We start from the raw sequence: 17,502 nt of genomic DNA on the forward strand, positions 1-17,502 counted from the left end.
CTGGAGGGTGGGAGGGAGATCAGCTAGTCTCCTGGGGGCCACTCTTTGGGGGTCACCTGTTGCCTCCTCCAGCTGCGCGGGTCCTGCTGGGCAGTGGCGAGGCAGCAGTGGGGTCCAGCTGACTGGCCCGGCCGGGGCTCCAGCCTTGGCTCAGTCTCCAGAGTTGGGGTGGGAGCAGGAATTGGACTTGGAGGGCCTCCTCTGCCCTGGGCTTTGGAACTGGAACAGGGACCTAAGGCCACCCAGGAAGCGGCCTGGGTGCCAACTTGCAGGGGAGAGGAGGTGGTGGGAAGGAGGAGGAGCACAGAGGAGGGCTCCTTAGTGACCCTAGGGCCTGTGAGGGATTCGGGGAGATGACACCCCGTGGCTACAAGTAGACTGCTGGCCTCCCAACCTGAGCTGCTGAGACCCAGGGCCTGGCAGGGCAGAGGGGCCCTGGGAGGGCTCAGGAGTGAACTTGCACATCTGGCAGGTGCAGAGCGCCCTCCTGCAGTGGGCCTCCATGGCCACCGTGGAGGGGGGGACGGGGAGGATGGCCTCCCTGGCCAAGGAACCACAGGGAGAGGGGACTGGAGTCAGGTGCTCAATGTGTCAACGAGCCAGCCAGCCACCCACGTGGCTTTCTGTAAACGGGATGATGGCCTCTTGAGGGCGGCCTGCAACTGAGTTTGCATCAGCTTCCTGGCCGCTCTGGAAGCACATTGTCCCAGGCCGGGTGGGCAGGGACAACGAAGCCCCAGCCTCACCCCAGAGGGGTGATATGCCACCTGGGGGAAGTTTGCGCAGGTGTCGCTGAATGTGCACACAACCAGTTCTCCCAGAGACTGACCCGTGGAAGCTCGTGGGGATCCCCTGACGGGTGTCCCACCAGCAGCGCCCCCCACCTTCACTGGGAGGCAGGGGAGGGGGTGAGGGGCAGCAGTCTAGAGGCTGGAGGGCGGATGTCAAGGGACCGGAAATGCCTCCCCCAGCGGCAGGTCAGGCAGGTCAGGAGGTCCATGAAAGGATCGTTTATTACTGGTCTTCCCAGAAGAAATAAAATGGAAATTGGGGGAAAGACTAAGATACAAACAACAAAGGGAGCCCTTCTCTCCTCCAGAAGGAAGCAGATTCTGAACTACGGCAACCTTGGGGAAGGAGCTTGAATTTGCAAACCCAGATAAACATCGAGGCCCGGGGTCTCAATGGCCTGCTCAGACGGCCACTTCCTGGAGCCCCTTCTGTCGGGCTTCCGGCTTCCAGGAAGGCACAGCTGCCCTCCCTGTGCTGCCTCCTGCCGGAGGCTGTGATCCTGGCCACACAGTGGTGCTTCCTGGCTCCGGCTGCAGGGAGCTGCAGGGGCGCCTCGGGACCCCTTGGACGGAACCCTTGGACAATCTCACAAGCAAACAACATCAGGTGGCGGGTGGGGGGGCTGCAGGTGACCAGGGTGCACAGGGAGCCTGTGGACGCTCAGGCAGTGGCCTACAGGTCCCTCCAGGCTTGTTCCCCCCGGGAGAGGCTCCCCTTGGGTGGGTAGAGAGAGGGGGCCTTCCCTGGTGGCTTCGCCTTCCGGGAGTGGAGGCGCCTGAAGGCTTCCAGGTCTCGGTGGGCGCTCATGATCAGCCGGCTGCAGCAGAAACGGTAAGCTGGGGCACTGGTGGTCACCATGGGATGGGGTCCCTGCCCAGAGGCACACGGTGCAGATGGCCCCTCGTGGTGCACGTGCTCTATGCTGACACTGGGACCAGCCTAAGCAGCAGGGGGACTGCTGGCCCCTCCTCCTGAGGTCGGGGTTCCGGGGCCCAGATGGAGAGGGCCGGTCAGGCGAGCCAGGGGAGTGTCCCCTAGCCTTGCTGCCTGCCCGAGGCTCCTGCCTCAGTTCCTCCCTGCTCCCGGGTCCTCCCGCCCGGCTCCCGGCCTTACTTGAGGTTGGAGAGTTCTACCACCAGGCCCTGCACGGTTCCTGTGGCGTCCTCCATCCTGGGCGCCTCTGGGGCCTGGACTCCCGTGCTGGGCCTGTCAGGAAGGTGGAGAGGAACAGCCTGAAGGGGCGTGCTGACCCCGCTGTCCTCACCCTGTCTGTCTGCTCGCAGGCAGAGCCTGGCGGCCATGGCCAGCTCCACCACCAGAAGCGCCGGCTGCTCCTCCCCTGTCACCATCCCCTTGGATGGTGCCTGGGCAGCTGCCACCACCTCTCCTGGCCCCTGAGCTGGTCCTACAGCTCTTCCACCTGCAGCTCAAGGGGGCTGTGGAGATGTCCCTGCCGCTGCCCAGCATGACCCCCACCTCCTGTTTCCTCCCGGGTCTCTGCTCCTGCCACGGGGACTCCTGGCCGCTGCCTGAGCACTCCTGGGACTCCCGGGCAGTCTCGCTGAGTTGTCGCTAAGCTGGCGTGACCCCTTCCTGCAGCCTTTTTCTCCCCAGCCCTCTGCCCTCTGCCTCTCTTGCTCTGTCCCCTCTCCAGGGCTCAGGGCAGTTCTGGAAGGGCCAGCCCTGGGGGACACCCATGTCTGCAGGGGATGGACGTGCCACAGTACCCACCAGATGAGAGGCTTTGGCCTGTAGATGTGGCAGGACAAGAGGACCAGGCAGAGAAGTGGGGGCCTCCCTGGGTGGCTAGGGTGGCCCTGTTGGCCTCAGGTCAACTGCTCTCAGGCCTCAAGCCCCCATCCCCAGGCTTGGTCACACCTGCCCCAGTCATACCAAGGTGCCCTGCTGCCCTGGGTCTTAGCCTTTCTCAGGTCTCGTCAGGCTTGGGCCACCAACCAGACCCCAGGGCCCTCTCTGGGGACTTCTGGACATCCCTGAGCAGGTGAGGCTGCTGGGAGATTCAGACATGAAATCCCCCTCCTCTTGCTCTCCCACCAGGGCCGCTGTGACCAAACAACCTCCGGTCCACCCCAGGTGTCCTGTGAGTGCTGTCAACAAGTGGCCCGAGAGGCACAGAGTCTACAGGGCAAGAGGCCGGAACCTGCCACCCCACCCTGCTGCAGGAGGGAGAGGGAGAAGAGGAGGACAGGAGAGAGGAGGAAGAGGAGGAGGACAGGCGGGGGTGGGGTGGGGGGAGCAGAGGAGAGAGATGGAAGGAGGATAGAAAAGGAAAAGGCGGCAAGACAAGGCCCAGGGCTGCACCGTGACCCTCCCTCCCCACTCACCAGAGAGAACCAGAAACTTGGCCATAAATAATTGACAGCTCTGCCCAGAGGCAGGTTCCAGTGCAGGGTAACAGGAGGGGACGGCCAACGCAGGCAGGATGGTGGGGGTGGGGACCAGCACTCTGCTGGCTGGAAGGACGTGCACCTGTGGTCTGCAGCATGGGGTGCCCCAGGTGGAGTCACTGGAGGGCCTGCCCAGTGCCAGGGCTGGGAACTGCCCCAAGTCTCGGCTCACAGTCCCCAGCCTGCCCCCGTTCTCCCCACCATAAGGGACATAGGGAGAGCTCATGCCCCTCTCCTGGGGGACCCGTGTGCACGTGGGTCAGAACAACCCACAGACCCGGAGGCCTGTGCAGGGGCCCAGGACCCTGGGGTCCCAGGGAGAGGGGCTGGATCAGATGCAGACTCCTGGCCACGGTTCACCGCTCTGGGGGAGCAGGTGACACAAGCAGTGTGAAGGATGGGGCTCCCTTTTGGAGGGAGGGTGGGAGACCCAGCAAGGGCGGTCAGGGCCCTGTCTGTGGCCCTCCCTGGCCCAGCTGGACCCTGGGTCGTGCACACTCCCATGCCTACCTCGGCTGGACCTGAGCCACCATGACAAGGTTTCCCCTGGCCCGTGGACTGGGGTCGGGCCAGCAGAGGCCTGACTCGCTCCCTGCAGGAGAAACCTGGAAGGAGAGAGCAACATGTGAAGGACAGCCCAGCGTGGGGAGAAGAGTCACACTGGGACTCAGGCTTGGCCTCAGCCTGCTGGGGTCACCACGGCTGGCTGGGCCTCCTGCAAAGGACAGGTGGCAGCAGGGGACGCAGCCAGCGGCGATGCCAAGCCCAGCCTTCCTGTCCTGTTGGGTGTGGTGGCACTCCACTGAGGGCACCCCCGTCCGTGACAACTGAACTGCACACATCCTGTGTGTCCCGAGACTCTAAAGGCCACAAGTCATGCAGGAACATGGAGGCACCTCAATGGCTGCAGGAGTCACATGCACCCTATTGAGACAAGATGTCGCCACGCGTCTGCAAGGAAAAGTCCTCGGGAGTGGGGGGGAAAGCCAGGCAGCCCGGGAGGCCTAGGGATGGAAACTGCATTGGCAGTTTAGTTTTTGTGGAAATGTCAACCACCTGGAGGTGACATGTCCCCCCAAGGGGAGGCAAAGCGGCTGAGGTTTGGAGTTTGACACCTATGTTCCTGCTGGCAACCTCCGCGAGTCCCCTCCTCTGACAAAGGGTGTGTGTCCACCCCGCAGCTCTCCCCAGGAGTCCTTGCTCTGTCCCCAGGTGCCCTGCCCATGCCAGGAAGAACAGCAGAGGCTTCCCGCCGCGAGCCATCCACGTCCCTCCCATGGGAACCTGCTTGGTGGCTGGGTCGCCCTGACTTGCTGGGGAACGCCCTGTGTCAAACCAAACATGCCCAGGCGTCTGGCAGCCCAGTTGGAGCAGCACGTCCTCCTGGGCTGGCACTGCTGCCGAGTCTGACCACTCTGGCTGTCTGCCCGGTTCCCACAATCCTCCTGGGTTTTTTCCTCTTTTTTTCCCCAGGGCTGGGGACAGAACCCAGGGCACCACACACATGCTCTACCACTGCACACCCACCTCGCAGCTCCTCCTCAGCCTGTGCTGTGCTCTGCCCGTGTCTCCTGAGAACCCTCCTTACGCGCCCAACGGCCCAGGACAGAAAGCTCGCCACGGGCGGGTGCCACCCGGAATCGGGCTGCTGTGTCCCGCGGAGCAGGGACCAGGCTGCTCTATGGCCGCGGGCGCCCCAGCACCGAGCAGGTGCTTCCTGACAGACACTGAAGGAAGCTTTGGAAACATCTCAATAGGGGTTGGGGTGCAACTCAGGCGGGGAGCCCTTCCTAGCGTGCCCAAGACCCCGGGTCCCGTTGCCGCCACAGAGAAAGATAAAGAAGAAGCTCTTCTCGGGTCAGCCAAGAAGCACACTGGCCCACGCTCCAGAACAAGTGCGAGAACAAGTGTTAGAATTAGGTAGACCCAGATGCCACCCCGGGCCCCTCCCCTCCAGGCTGTGTCACCTCCGGGAGGTGCTCAACCTCCTTGGCCTCTATGCTGCACGCAGGGTGTGGGAAGAGAACTGCCCACCTCCCAGGGAGTGGCCATGGCTCTTGGCTGGGCTCAGGGGTGCCAGCAGCCGGGGATGCTGCCCTTCCCCCCAAGAGGGCAGGGCTGAGCAAGGCAGCCACCTGCCCAGGCAGGTGACCATAAATGGCTGGCACAGGATCAACAGCCAGAGGAAGCACAGCCCTTCCCCAAACCCCAGCAGAAAAACACAGTAACTATGTGCATTTTGAAAAGAATCCCATCAAGACCCTCGGGTGACCCTGAAAAGGGGCAGGACTCTCTCAGTTCAGGAGTGAAGTCCCCTCCCCAGGGTCAGCTATGAGGTGGGCTAGGCCCTGGCACCTTCAGGTTGCCCTCTTGGTCCACTGCCCTCAGTGAGCTCCCTGGGAGCCGGGAGCCATGGGCAGGTGCTGAAAGGTGGGGTGGGTGGGCACGAAGCTGCCAGGGCCTAGCCCACCTGGAGCTCCTGTTCAGGTGGGGGACCCCTCAGGTCACATGGAAGGCCACCATGAGCCCCGTCGCCCCGCTCCCTGCATGGCCCTTGCTCTGGAATGGTCTGTCGACAACAGGGAAGTCCTTACCTGCTCAGGTGGGGCTTCGAAGCCGGCGCCCTCCAGGGCCTCCCGTATCTGGCTGTCGGGCAGGAAGCCCACCTCCAGGTCTGAGGAAGTGGGGGGGTGCTGGGGCTGGCCTGCTGCTTCTACAGAGGGCTCCGGGCTGCCCAGAAGGGCTCCAGTCTCTGGGGGAGGGTCACCCACTGTGTCTCTGAGTTCCAGTAGACCAGAGGCTCCGGGGGACAGACTGAGCTCCTTCAGAACTTGTTCATGGCCCTGGCTGCCTAACCCCGCTGCCCGTCTGTCCACGGGCTGTGTGCACATCCATCCTGGCCCCTCTTGGACAGGGCTGGGCCTCGGTACCTGACCCACATCTGGACCCATCTCCAGGGCTAGATGGCCAGAATCCTTAGCACCCACTGTGGGTGTTTGGTTCCCAGAAGCTGGAGCCAGGAATCCTAGAGGGCTCGATGGCATGTCACCCTGGGGACCACCCTCCAGCCCCAGGTCTCCTCTGCCTGTTGTGGTGTCTTCAGCAAGAGGCGTACAGTCCAGCTCAGCCGCACTGCAGCCTCTGCCAGGGGCCTGCCTGCTGGGGAAGCCCTGCCCGCCTGGCCCGGCCATCTCTGGGGTTCTCTGATCCACCTCAGTGGGGTCCATGCTCAAGGAAGTGCATCCTGGGCTGCTGTGGCTCTGCCCTGCTTCCCCGCCTGACCCTCCGGGTATCTGCCTGGGGTCAGGGAGGTCCTGGCCCACGCTCCAGGTCTTCAGGTGTGGAGTGGCTGGGCTCAGCTCCTGAGCAAGGCCCATGGCAGGAGCGGGTGCTGCAGTGTGGGGGCGGCTGGCTCTCTCGTCCTTGGGCACCCGGGGCAGCTCAGCCCCTGACCCACCCTGGGCCCCTCCCACCCGGGGGGCTCCTCTGTCTGGCCCCTGCCCTCCAGCATCACTGCCTGGCAGGTGCCCTTTCTGGCCACAATCGCCTGGAACCCAAGCCATCTCTGTCTCAGGCCTGCTGTTCCCCAGGTTTCCACCAGCCATCACGCTGTTGCTTTGCTCCAACAGGCGGTTCTGACTGGCTCTCTCTGGGTGGGAGGGCCCGGTCCCCACTTCTGGAGAGAACAGGGGCTGGGAATCCCCCCTGCCAGGCACAGGTGTCTCAAGGTTCGGGCCACTCTGCTCAGAGCTGGGGCTGTCTGCCTGGGTCTGCTCTCCAGGTCCCCTGGCCTCCTGGAGAGCGAGCCCCAGAGACTCCCGCAGCAGCAGGCTCCCCGCCTGCTGGGCACTGGGCACTGGCAGTGTGTCCTGTGGGGAGAGAGAGAGTCAGCCACCGGCCTTCGATCAGCAAGCACTTTGAAGGTCTTTCTAGTTGTTACCACCCGTCCAAGGACTCGGACACTGTACCCACCACCGTGTACCACCCCGGGCACCAGTACCAGGGCAGGGCAGAACCTGGAGCTGGGGCCTGGAGAGGGAACGGAGCACAGCAGCCTCCCCTCCCACCAGCCCTCCTCCTGGCCTGCGCTGGTGGGGAGATCAGGATAGAAACACCCAGGGGGCAGGGCCTGGGGCAGAGCCTTTGCTTACCGCGCAAGAGGCCCTGGGTTCCACCCCAGCACCACAAAAAATAAGCAATTTTAAAAGGACTGATTACATGCTGAAATAACAGTATTTTGGACCTACCAGCTTAAATAAAATATATCATTAAAATACATAAATTCTGGTAAAACACACGTGGCATTTCCCTGTTAGCCTTTACCACACACCTTCAACTCACAGTGCTGGGATGGAGCCCAGTTTCCCCCACGGTAACATCTTACATCACTCAAGGCCAACGGCACTGCGCAGGCCCCGATGTGGAGAAGACCCCTGGGCACGGTCTCCCAGGTGGTCTGGCTGCATCTGTGTGTGTGGTCAGCTCTATACGGTGCTCTCACTCTTGGAGATCTGCGTGTCAACAGACTGAACGCGCCTCACATCATCGTGGGGACCCCTCTATACCAGCTGCTCCCTCCCCCCCACTCTGCCCATTCTCTCTGATCCCTGGCAACCACTCATCTGACCTCCACCCCTACAATCTCCTTTTTGCTGTTGTTGCTGGTCCTGGGCACTGGACGGAGGGCACTTTACCACTGAGCTACATCCCTGGTCCTTGTTGTTTTTTATTGTTGTTGAGGGTTTTGCTCAGTTGCTGAGGCTGACTCTGAACTTGCGATCCTCTGCCCTCAGTCTCCCAAGTTGCTGGGACTGCAGGCATGTGCCACGGTGCCCAGCTAAAATCTTTTTTTAAATTTTTTTGCAGGGTTCGGGATAGAAACCAAGGTCCCTCACGTGCTAGGCAAGTGCTCCGCCGCCAAGCCACACCCCAGCCCCACCTCTGTAATTTTGTCATTCTAATAATGTCTACAAACGGATGCCCACCACATACAACCTTCAAGGTCAGCTTTTCACACTCCGCCTGACACCCCAGAAGTCCATCCAAGTTGTTCAATGTGTCACTATTTAGCTTGGTCCTCTTATTGCCAGTCATGGTCTAGGAAGGATCCCTCCACTGAAGATAATCTGGGGTGTCCCCAGTTTGGGGCAATGACAAACACCTGCTGTGAGTGCCCACTATCCACTTTTTCAGGGGCATGTGTTCCCAGAGATATTGTCACACACAGAACTCATGACAGCAAGAACAACTGTAAGACCCCTGAGCAGCAGAGGGCTTCGGGGCGGCGTGGGCTGCTCTTCTGGGTTTTTCTGTCCCACCCAACCTGGGGAAGAGGCTTTGGCCTCCACACCCATGGTGCAGGCACTGCTGTCCTGCCTCCAGAAGGCCTCAGACTGCCAGCTGTGTCCGTCACACATCTGGGGCATGATGCACTGAACGCGGGAGCAGAGAGGCAGACTAGTCACTGCCAACAAATATCAAGGTTAAAGTGCGCCAAGAGGCTGCGTGGGAAGCTGGGCGGTGGCACAGGCCTGTAATCCTGCTACTCGGGAGGCTAAGGCAGGAGGATGGCAAGTTCGAGGTCAGCCTGGGCAACCCCGTAAGACCCTGTCCCGCAAGGAGGATGTAGCCCTGTGGTGGACTTTCCCAGCATGTGCAAGGCCCTGGGCTCAAGCCCTAGTTTGGCAAAACAACAACAGTAACAGAGCCACCCAGGTGCGGAGCGCTGCCTGGTGATCTTCAGGGGCTTACCGAGCTCCCGGCCCCGTTCTCGGGGTCCACTTCCCTTGTTTCTGCTTTTCTTGTCCCTGTTTTCCTGGGTTTTGCAAACTGGGGGACAAATCTTCCGACTGAGTTCTGTAAATCAGACACAAGCAGCAACAATAAAGAAAAATGAGGTCTCAAAAGAAAAGCCACCCCAACCCGTTCCTTTCTTGCGGCTTCAAACGTGGCTCCCGCCCTCCTTCCCTCCAGCCCAGGGGGCCGTGAGCAGCTGCTGACACCGGCTGAGTGCTTAAGGAGGGTCTCACACATACAGGAAACCATAAAAGAGGCTCACCTGGGAAGGAGGAAGGGGAATCGGCTCCTTTTCTGGCTGCCTGAGGAGCCTGGAGGCTCCTGTTTCCTCATGTGGGGAGCTGAGCGGAGAAAGACAAAATGGAGGAGGACGTCCTTCTCCAGGACTGTCACTTCGCACAGTAAGACAAAGGGCCCAGAAAAGTGGTGCCCAGAGCCTCCCAGAACAGAGGCCCCGGAGCACCTGCTTTCAAAGGATGCAATGAAGCCGGGTGCCATGGCGCCTGCCTGCAAGCCCAGCTACTTGGGAGGCCCAGACAGGAGTATCCTGAGTTCAAAGCCAGCCTGGGCAACTTAGCAAGATCCTGTCTCAAAGAAAGAAAAATAATAATAATAAAGGATGGGATGGAGGAGGGAACAAATGGATATAGAAATATGGTTCATACACACAATAGATATTGTCCAGTCATAAAAAGGAGCAGCATGGACACACTGGAGGAGACCACGTTAAGTGGGATAAGCGAGGCACAGACAGTGCTACAGGGCATCACCCCGACAGCTGAGAACACTGGCTTCCTAAAGTGGAGAGTAGCAGGGTGGTCACCAGGATCTGGGAGGGATGGAGGGGAAGGTGGGCAGAGGAGGGCTAATGGGCACGGGGTGCAGAAGGACAGAAGGAACCTGAGCCACCCCAGCCCCAGGGAGGAGTGGCTCTAGGGCTCAGTGGGAGGTGGCTGAGGCCGACAGCCATCAGTTGTGTATTTCAACCCAGCACAAAGAAACGGGTCTGGGTGACGATATGCGAATGACGCTGATCTGAGGACACCGGACCCACGGCCTGCAACACCACACTGTGCCTGATGATATAATTTAAAATTTCAGAAAATAGCTTTTAGGGTCTGCGGGGGGATGGAGCCCAGTGATACAATACTTGTCCAGCACATGTGAGGGTTTTATCCTCAGTACCACACAGAAGAAAGGAAGGACGGACGGGAGGGAGGAAGAGAGGAAGGGAGGGAAAAAAGAAATTTAAATTTGGGAAGTGTTCTGGCAAGACTTCTCTTCTCCACACAGTCTTTCTTTTTTCTTTAGTGGAGCCGGGGGTTGAACCCAGGGCCTCGCACGTGCTAGGCAAGCACTTTATCCCTGAGCCCAGCCCGGCCTCGCATAGCTACTTTAAGTTGTTTGTTTTATGCAGTTCTATTCTGTGTATTTTCCAGTGCATGTGAAACCTTTTAAAAAATACATTAAAAAGGGCTGCAGTTGTATGTAGCTCAGTGGTAAATATATACATATATATTTTTAAAACATATACGCACATATTTAGCTGGCCACAGCCTTGCTTCTCCTGACTGCAGTCTGCCCTTCCTGCGCTGCCGTCTTCCAGGTACAGTGCTCTGGGGTCTCCAGGCAGGGAGACTGTCATGAATTGAGAATATCAAGAAAAATCTGGGTTTACACTGAAGACGTACAAACATCTTCCTGTCATTTATCCCTGAACAGCCACAGCGCAGTCTAGCAACGGTTCACATAAAACACTGTATCAGGTATGAAGAGTCCCGGGGAGATGACTTAAGTCTACGGGAGGATGTGCTGAGGAGCCATTTTACACAAGGGACTGGAGACTCGCTGATCTGGTGTCTAGCAAGGCCCTGGAACCAATTCCCCGTGGACCCCACGTGACGACTGCACGGCATGTGGATCAGTCCCATGGACAGACGAGGCTGTTCCTGAGCTGTTTCTTTTCTTTTCTCTTCCCCCACCAGCTTCTGTCGTTGTTGAAACCGTACGGGAACCAAAAATCCATAATGGTTACCAGCACAGGAACCAGCCCCAGCCAGACTCCCAGTCACCCGGCTCCAGCCCAGGGGCCGCGGGCCAGTCACACCGTCTCCCTCGGCTCTCAGGAACCTCACCCGGGAGCTGGGGACAGTACCTCGCAGATGTATGAGCTGTGTGCAAAGCGCTTGTTAGCCACTGGCCATTACTGACTGTTTTACTAGTTAGCACAGCAGACCAAGGGCCACCCTTTTCTTTTTTTGTTTCGTTTTTGTGGTTCTGAGGATGCAACCCAAGGGCGTCCACCTTGAACTACATCCCAGTCCTTCTTATTTTGAGACAGGGTGTCCTACGCTGCCCAGGCTGACCTTGAACCCATGACCCCCTGCCTCAGCCTCATGAAGCGGGGATCACAGCGAGCACCCTGCACCCAGCTCCCAACCTTCTCAATCAGGGAGGAGGAATACAGAACAGGGATCTGACCCCGAGGCAGAACACCACGTTGCCCTCCATGACCTGCACAATTTAACCCTACCTGTCCCCACGGTGGAAACAGCAGCTCTCCTCACCAGTGAGGACAGCTCCAGGAGGGCTCACGGCATGGACAGGTCACCCTGGCCCACTCCCCTGTGCGTCCTTGTCCATGGGACTGCTCTGCGGTCCAGTGGCAGTGGGGAAGCCTGATGGCCTGTCCCAACCACCTACCTGGAGACAGCCCCTCCTGGCTCCTCCCCGGTCAACTCTGGAAAGGCCACAGGTCCTGATCTGTCTTCTGACTCTTCAGGGTGGTGCAAATGGCCTGAGTCGGGACTCTCCGGGCCCCCCTTAGAGGGCCCCAGCCTTGGGTTCTTTGGGGGTTTGGAAGGACGGACTCCTTCTCCTGGTTTAGAGACAGAGGGAGACGGAGGGGCGGGGATGTTGGAGCACGCACTGCCACGGCTGAAGAACCACCGGCAGGGTCTGCCGCACTGGGAGCCACCAGGCTTATCCTGAGGGCATGAAGCCCCTGCTCTGACGCTGCTACCCAGTGAGAGGAGATGCAACCTGTCCCCGAGACCCACTCCCAAACACAGCCACGGGGCTTCTGACCAATGGCCTGGTCTGTCTCCAAATCTCGTGGGACTACCTCACCAGACACCCCTCTCTCCAGGGAAGAGGTGAGAGGCTACATGGCAGGTCCCACTGCAGAGGGGCTGTCCCTCACTTCTTAGAGCCTTCCCTGTCCAGCCCATGGCCCCCTCCTATTCGCTTGGTGGCTTTTCCGGAAGTATTTGAGGCTTGAGGTCATCTCCTGTCTTCCCCACTTCGATTGGGCTGCATGCGAGAAGAGGCCCTGTCTCACTCTTTTCCCAAGTGACTAGAGGATGTCTTGGATACTGTTGGTGCTCAATAAATGCAAAGAAGACCAAATAAGTACATGTAGAAAACATCTACCACTAGACGCAGATGAGACTAAGTCACGGACCACGTTTTCCTAGAGTCACCAGCAGAATATCTGTCCTAGGAAAAATAGGACTGAGGGGTGGAGGGTGCAGGAGGCCACCTCTTAGTCCCTTGTACCTCTGTATTCCTTTCCCCATCACTAAAGGCAACTGGGCTAGGTCCTTTTCTTGCTCTTGACAGTCTAAGAGTTCTTGTCAATATCAGTTAAAGAAACCCCCTTTACACAGGAACTGCCAATCACAGCTTACCTGTGAGCCTCCCCACTCCTAGGCCCATCCCAATCCCGTGTTCAACGAACAAGTATAGATGCTATGGAATTCCACACCAGACGCTGTCCTAAGAACTTGTGTGTTGAGACTTCGATGTAGGGGACCTCTGAAATACCAGGGATTACTGTTTTTACAATCTTACAGATGAGAAAGTCGAGGCAGAGGAACCAAGACTGGATGCAGTCCAGCTCCGCAGCCTGCACACTGGAGGCCCGAGCACTTAGGGGGTACCATACGGACTGGGCTCCGACCCATCAGGGAGAGCCAAGAGGCAAAGCAAACCCAGGTGTCGCTTTCCTGAGTTCAATCAGATAGGTTCTCCACAAAATCAGCTCCACCCCCACTACACATCTGGAAGAAGCCCATAAATGAGTCCCCCACCCGACGCCCACAGCTAGGGTCCTCACAGTCCCTCACCAACCCTTTGTGCTCCCCTAAACCCCAGTAACTCTCCAGGAATTTTTTTCCCAGTGAGGGGATGGAACCCAGGGCCTTGCATGTGCTAGGCAAGCGCTCACCATTGGCCCCCCCAGCACCCCCCCAACCTCTCCTCCCTCCGGCTGCTGTGGTTCTGAGCCCGTGGAGAACTCCATCCATCTGCTTGTGTGACCAGCTCTCTCCATGAGAAGCATTTCCCTTTCCCCTGACTGGCCCCGGAGGGTCCCCAGGGCTGGAACGGATCTGCAGTACCCTCTGATCTCATCCTTGCCTCACCCGGCCCCCATCAGGTGCCCACCCCAGTGAACTATGAGCCACCAGGAAGCTTCCCATGAAACGTTTCTTATACAAACACGAACCCACCTGGGTCTGCCAGAGAAGGAAAGGGGGGAAAAAGAAGAAAGAAAGCAGCTTTGTTTATTTGGTTCCTTAAGACTGATTCCCAAACATTAGCTCGTTTGGCTGATTCAATGGACATTTGTACCAAATAAAAAGCAAAAACATCAACAGAAGAACAGAGCCTCCGATTTCCTTCCTGTGATCTGTCCCCATGGGACTAATTCAAGATAAAATAAGGCAGAACCTTGTGTTCACTACCAAAGACTGAAGACACCGGGAGGGGGGGGGCCTCTTCCACGACCTGCCAGGATCTTCTTTTTCTGTGGACACACAGCAAGAGCCACCCAGGGCAGCCCAGAGGTCCGCGGAGCTGGTGAGTCCTCTGCCAAGACAGTCCCCAAATGACCCAGCTTTTCCTCCAAGGTCAGAGAAATCCCTGTGCCTCCAAGTAGCCTGTTGCTCATCTCCGCACGAAATATGTTCAATCTATCAACCATTTCCTTTTTGTCCCACATCTTAGGGGAAAAAATGAACAAATTCATTCAGTTCGCCGCTTGCTACATAAGAAAATTAGTTCTAAATTTTTGTTTTTTTAGGTGGTGCTGGGGAATGAACCCAGGGCCTCACGTGTGCTAGGCAAGCGCTCTACCACTAAGGTGCAACCCCAGCCCGATTTCTAATTTTTTTAATATTTATTTTTTTTTAGTTTTAGGTGAACACAATATCTTTATTTTGTTTCTATGAGGTGCTGAGAATCGAACCCAGTGCCTCACGCTTGCTAGGCGAGACACTACCACTTGAGCTACATCCCCAGCCCCCAATTTCTAAATTTTTAAGAAATTTATGTTACCTTAGACAGTGATAGGGACCTGAAGCCATCCAAGCAATATTGGGTGTTTCTTCTTCTAGTGAAGAAACTGTTTTGTTTTTTCAGTGCTGGGGATGAACCCAGGGCCTTGTGCACGCTGTGTAAGCGCTTCACCACTGAGTGACACCCCAGCCCTCGTGTGTTTATTAACAAGAAAAGGTAGACATAATACACTGAGAAGTGAAAAACAGCAGGCACACATCAGTATGGGTGATGATTCTGTTTTTCAATAAAAGTATTCCATCTGTATATAGTCAGCCCTCCACATCTGTGACCAGTTCCTCATCCACAGATTCAACCAACCATGAATGGAAAACATTCAGGAAAAAACGTCTGTGTCTTGAACATGTGCAGGCTTTTTTTTTTTTTTTTTTTTTTTTTTGCCTTGTCACAATTCTCTAAACAATGTAGTATAAAAGCAATTCACATGTCTTCACATCATGCTAGGTATTATAGGTCATCTAGAGATGACTGAAAGTCTACAGGAGGATGTGTAGGTTATATGCAAATTCTTTGTCTGTGTGTGGGCACCGCACGTGTGATACTGGGAAGTGAACCCAGGAGCATTCTACCTCTGAGCTACATCCCCAGCCCTTTTGTGTAAAAAAAAAAAAAAAATGTATTTTAAGGTAGGGTATTGCTAAGTTGCTGCCAAGGTTGGCCTCGAACTTGTGATCCTCCACCCAGTCTCCCAAGTTGCTGGGAGGCTACAGGAATGCGCCACTGTGCCCAGTTACTTTGCCATTTTATATAAGGAACTTGAGCATCCAAAGACTTCGGTGTCTGCTGTGTGTCTGACTAGCTCTGGAGTCAATCTCCTTGTACAAGGAAAAAGTGCGGAAGAAGTAGTGCACTGAGGTGGCTTTTCTTGTTTTTTTACAGTTGGAACATCATCTATGTTTGTGCCATATGTTAATGTTGGGGAAACTGGGGAAAGGGTAGACAGAACTCCCAAAACTACTTTTGCAAACTTTTCGATAGGCCCCAAATTATTTCAAAATGAAAAGCATCTTAAAAGTAAGCAAGGGGGTTGGGGCTGTAGCTCAGTGGCAGAGTGCTTGCCTTGCACGTGTGAGGTACTGGGTTCAATCCTTAGCACCACATAAAAATAAACAAATAAAATAAAGACACGCTGTCCATCTACATCTACCAAAAAAAAAAAAAAAAAAAGTAAGCAAGGACACCAGGCACAGAGATTCACCCAGGAGGCTGAGGCAGGAGGATCCCAAGTTCAATGCCAGCCTAGGCAAGTTAGTAAGACCCTGCCTCAAAACAAAAAAAATAAAAAGGTCAAAGAATGTAGCTGAGTTCAATCCCTAGTTTAAAAAAAAATCTGCAAAACTAATCACTGACAGCACAAACATGTGTATTCCTTCAAGTGTGATCTTTACAAATGCTAATTCATGTGTGGGTTCTAAGGCAGGTTTCCCTTAACCTGGCGCCATCAGCAAACATCTGTGCCTGGATCACTCTGCACTATAGGGGACTGTCCTGGGCATTACAGAACTGTGAACAGCAGCCCTTACTTCCACCCACTAGGTGCCAGTATTATCTGCTCCACACAAAATTTACAAAATGTCTTCTTAACAATTGTGCCCCCCACCTTCCCAGAACCACTGCTCTAGGTGGTTCTGGTAGGTAGGTGTGTTTATTATTCCCAATTTACAAAATGGTGAAACTGAGTCACAGAGTAAATCAATCTCAATCACAAAGTGATGGGAGTTGGGATGAACCCAGATTTTTGGCTCCAAAGTGAAACTCGGCCCCACTCCAGATGGCCTTGCAGCACATCAAGCTCTCTTCAGGGGTCCTCCTGGGAGTGGCTGCACTGCTGCTCTGAAACCTGGGGTGGGGGGATCTCTAGGCAGGGGGATCCCAAGAGGCGGGTGGAAGTGCCAAAGAATTCCCACTCTTTATCTCATTCCCTTCTCCACATTTCTGTTTTTTTAATTAGGCTGTATTAAATCATCTTTTAAAGAGCTTGGGACACTCACATTAGCATTTCTACAACAAATAAGTTCGGTGTTCATCCTATAAGCAGACAGCAATCAAGAAATGCCAACTTGGACTGGGGGTGCAGCTCAGTGGTGGAGCGCTTCCCCAGAGGCAGCAGGTCCTGGTTTCAACTACAACCTCTGCCCCCCAAAGATCCAACTCCAGTGAACCAAATACCTGAGGTCCGAGGCTTCTTCCTCTTACTCATTTTACTTTTCCCTTGAGAAATCTGTGAACAAACGAAATCTCTCGTTGTTAACACAGTAGTCTCTGTCCCTGTCCCTATCCAGTGGTCCTGGCTGAGGGCAGAGCCTTCCCCACCACCACCCAGGCCCATCTGGCTGCCCCCACAGGTCAGCTGAGTCGCAGAAGGACACAGGGTTACAGTCACCCTGGGCCACACGGGTTGGAAAGGGATCCTCCAGGGAAGCCCTGGGGCCCCAGCTCTTGTCCCCACGTGGGAGCTTGTTGGGAACTTGCTGGGAACCTCCTTCCTTGCCCCAGGCTGTGGCCCTTTGAGGCACACGGGAAGACCTTGGAGAAGCCACTGGGGGGCCTAAAAGGCCACATGGGAACTTCTGGGGCCCTGAGGGGATGCTGGGGCTTTGGAGGAACAGCAGTGGACAGAGGCCAATTGCTTGCAGCCTTGGGGGCCAGGCATGCCGAAACCGACCTGCGCCACCGATGTCGTCCAAGTCCCTCTGTGTAGCAGGAACGGCGTCTGCCTGGACCTGCTGGGGAATAGTCGCCTGGATTATTTGCGATACGTTGATTTCTTTAGTTCTCCATCCCCCAAGCAAATGGCCACACTGGCCCTCAAGGCGACCTGGTGGCCTGGAGTCTGAAGCAGGGGGATCTGGACACCTGAGGCCTGGGTCCTGGGCACAGTGGCCCCGGCTCCCGGAGACCAGCCCCACAATAACACTACTTCTGCCACCAAAAAGTGAGGAGCTCTGGCTGCAGGACTTTTAAGAATCACAGGGCCGCCTGCGCCCCTCAAACCTGCGCGCGCCCTACCTCTTTTCCCGCGCCCCACGAGGCCCCGCCCCGCGCGTGCGCATTACCAGAACCCAACACCAGCGCATGCTCCGCCTCCTTTCCGAGCCGCGGAGGCGAGATCCTCCGCTCTCCGCCAGGCGCATGCGCGCTCGCGCGC

The 17,502-nt window shown here is 56.7% G+C and overlaps 1 protein-coding gene across 2 annotated transcripts; it reads right to left on the bottom strand.

Moving 5' to 3' along the window:
• Positions 1 to 995: 995 nt before the first annotated feature.
• Positions 996 to 17,467, bottom strand: BRME1 (break repair meiotic recombinase recruitment factor 1). 2 transcript variants are annotated; one of them, XM_081287136.1, is made up of 10 exons: positions 17,364 to 17,467; positions 17,020 to 17,080; positions 16,524 to 16,575; positions 11,700 to 11,874; positions 9,259 to 9,337; positions 8,952 to 9,056; positions 5,795 to 7,069; positions 3,711 to 3,805; positions 1,906 to 1,998; positions 996 to 1,609 (listed from the first exon to the last, which is right to left on the bottom strand). In XM_081287136.1, the coding sequence occupies exons 1-10, from the start codon at positions 17,429 to 17,431 to the stop codon at positions 1,465 to 1,467; spliced, it is 2,148 nt and encodes a 715-aa protein (XP_081143262.1). In that variant the 5' UTR covers positions 17,432 to 17,467; the 3' UTR covers positions 996 to 1,464. The 2 variants fall into 2 exon arrangements, with proteins under 2 accessions (XP_081143262.1, XP_081143263.1); XM_081287137.1 differs by having other exon boundaries at positions 17,020 to 17,077; positions 17,364 to 17,387.
• Between the last annotated feature and the right edge of the window lie 35 nt (positions 17,468 to 17,502).

Source organism: Spermophilus citellus (assembly GCF_964194105.1).
Source record: "Spermophilus citellus genome assembly, chromosome: 3".
Classification (NCBI taxonomy): domain Eukaryota; kingdom Metazoa; phylum Chordata; class Mammalia; order Rodentia; family Sciuridae; genus Spermophilus; species Spermophilus citellus.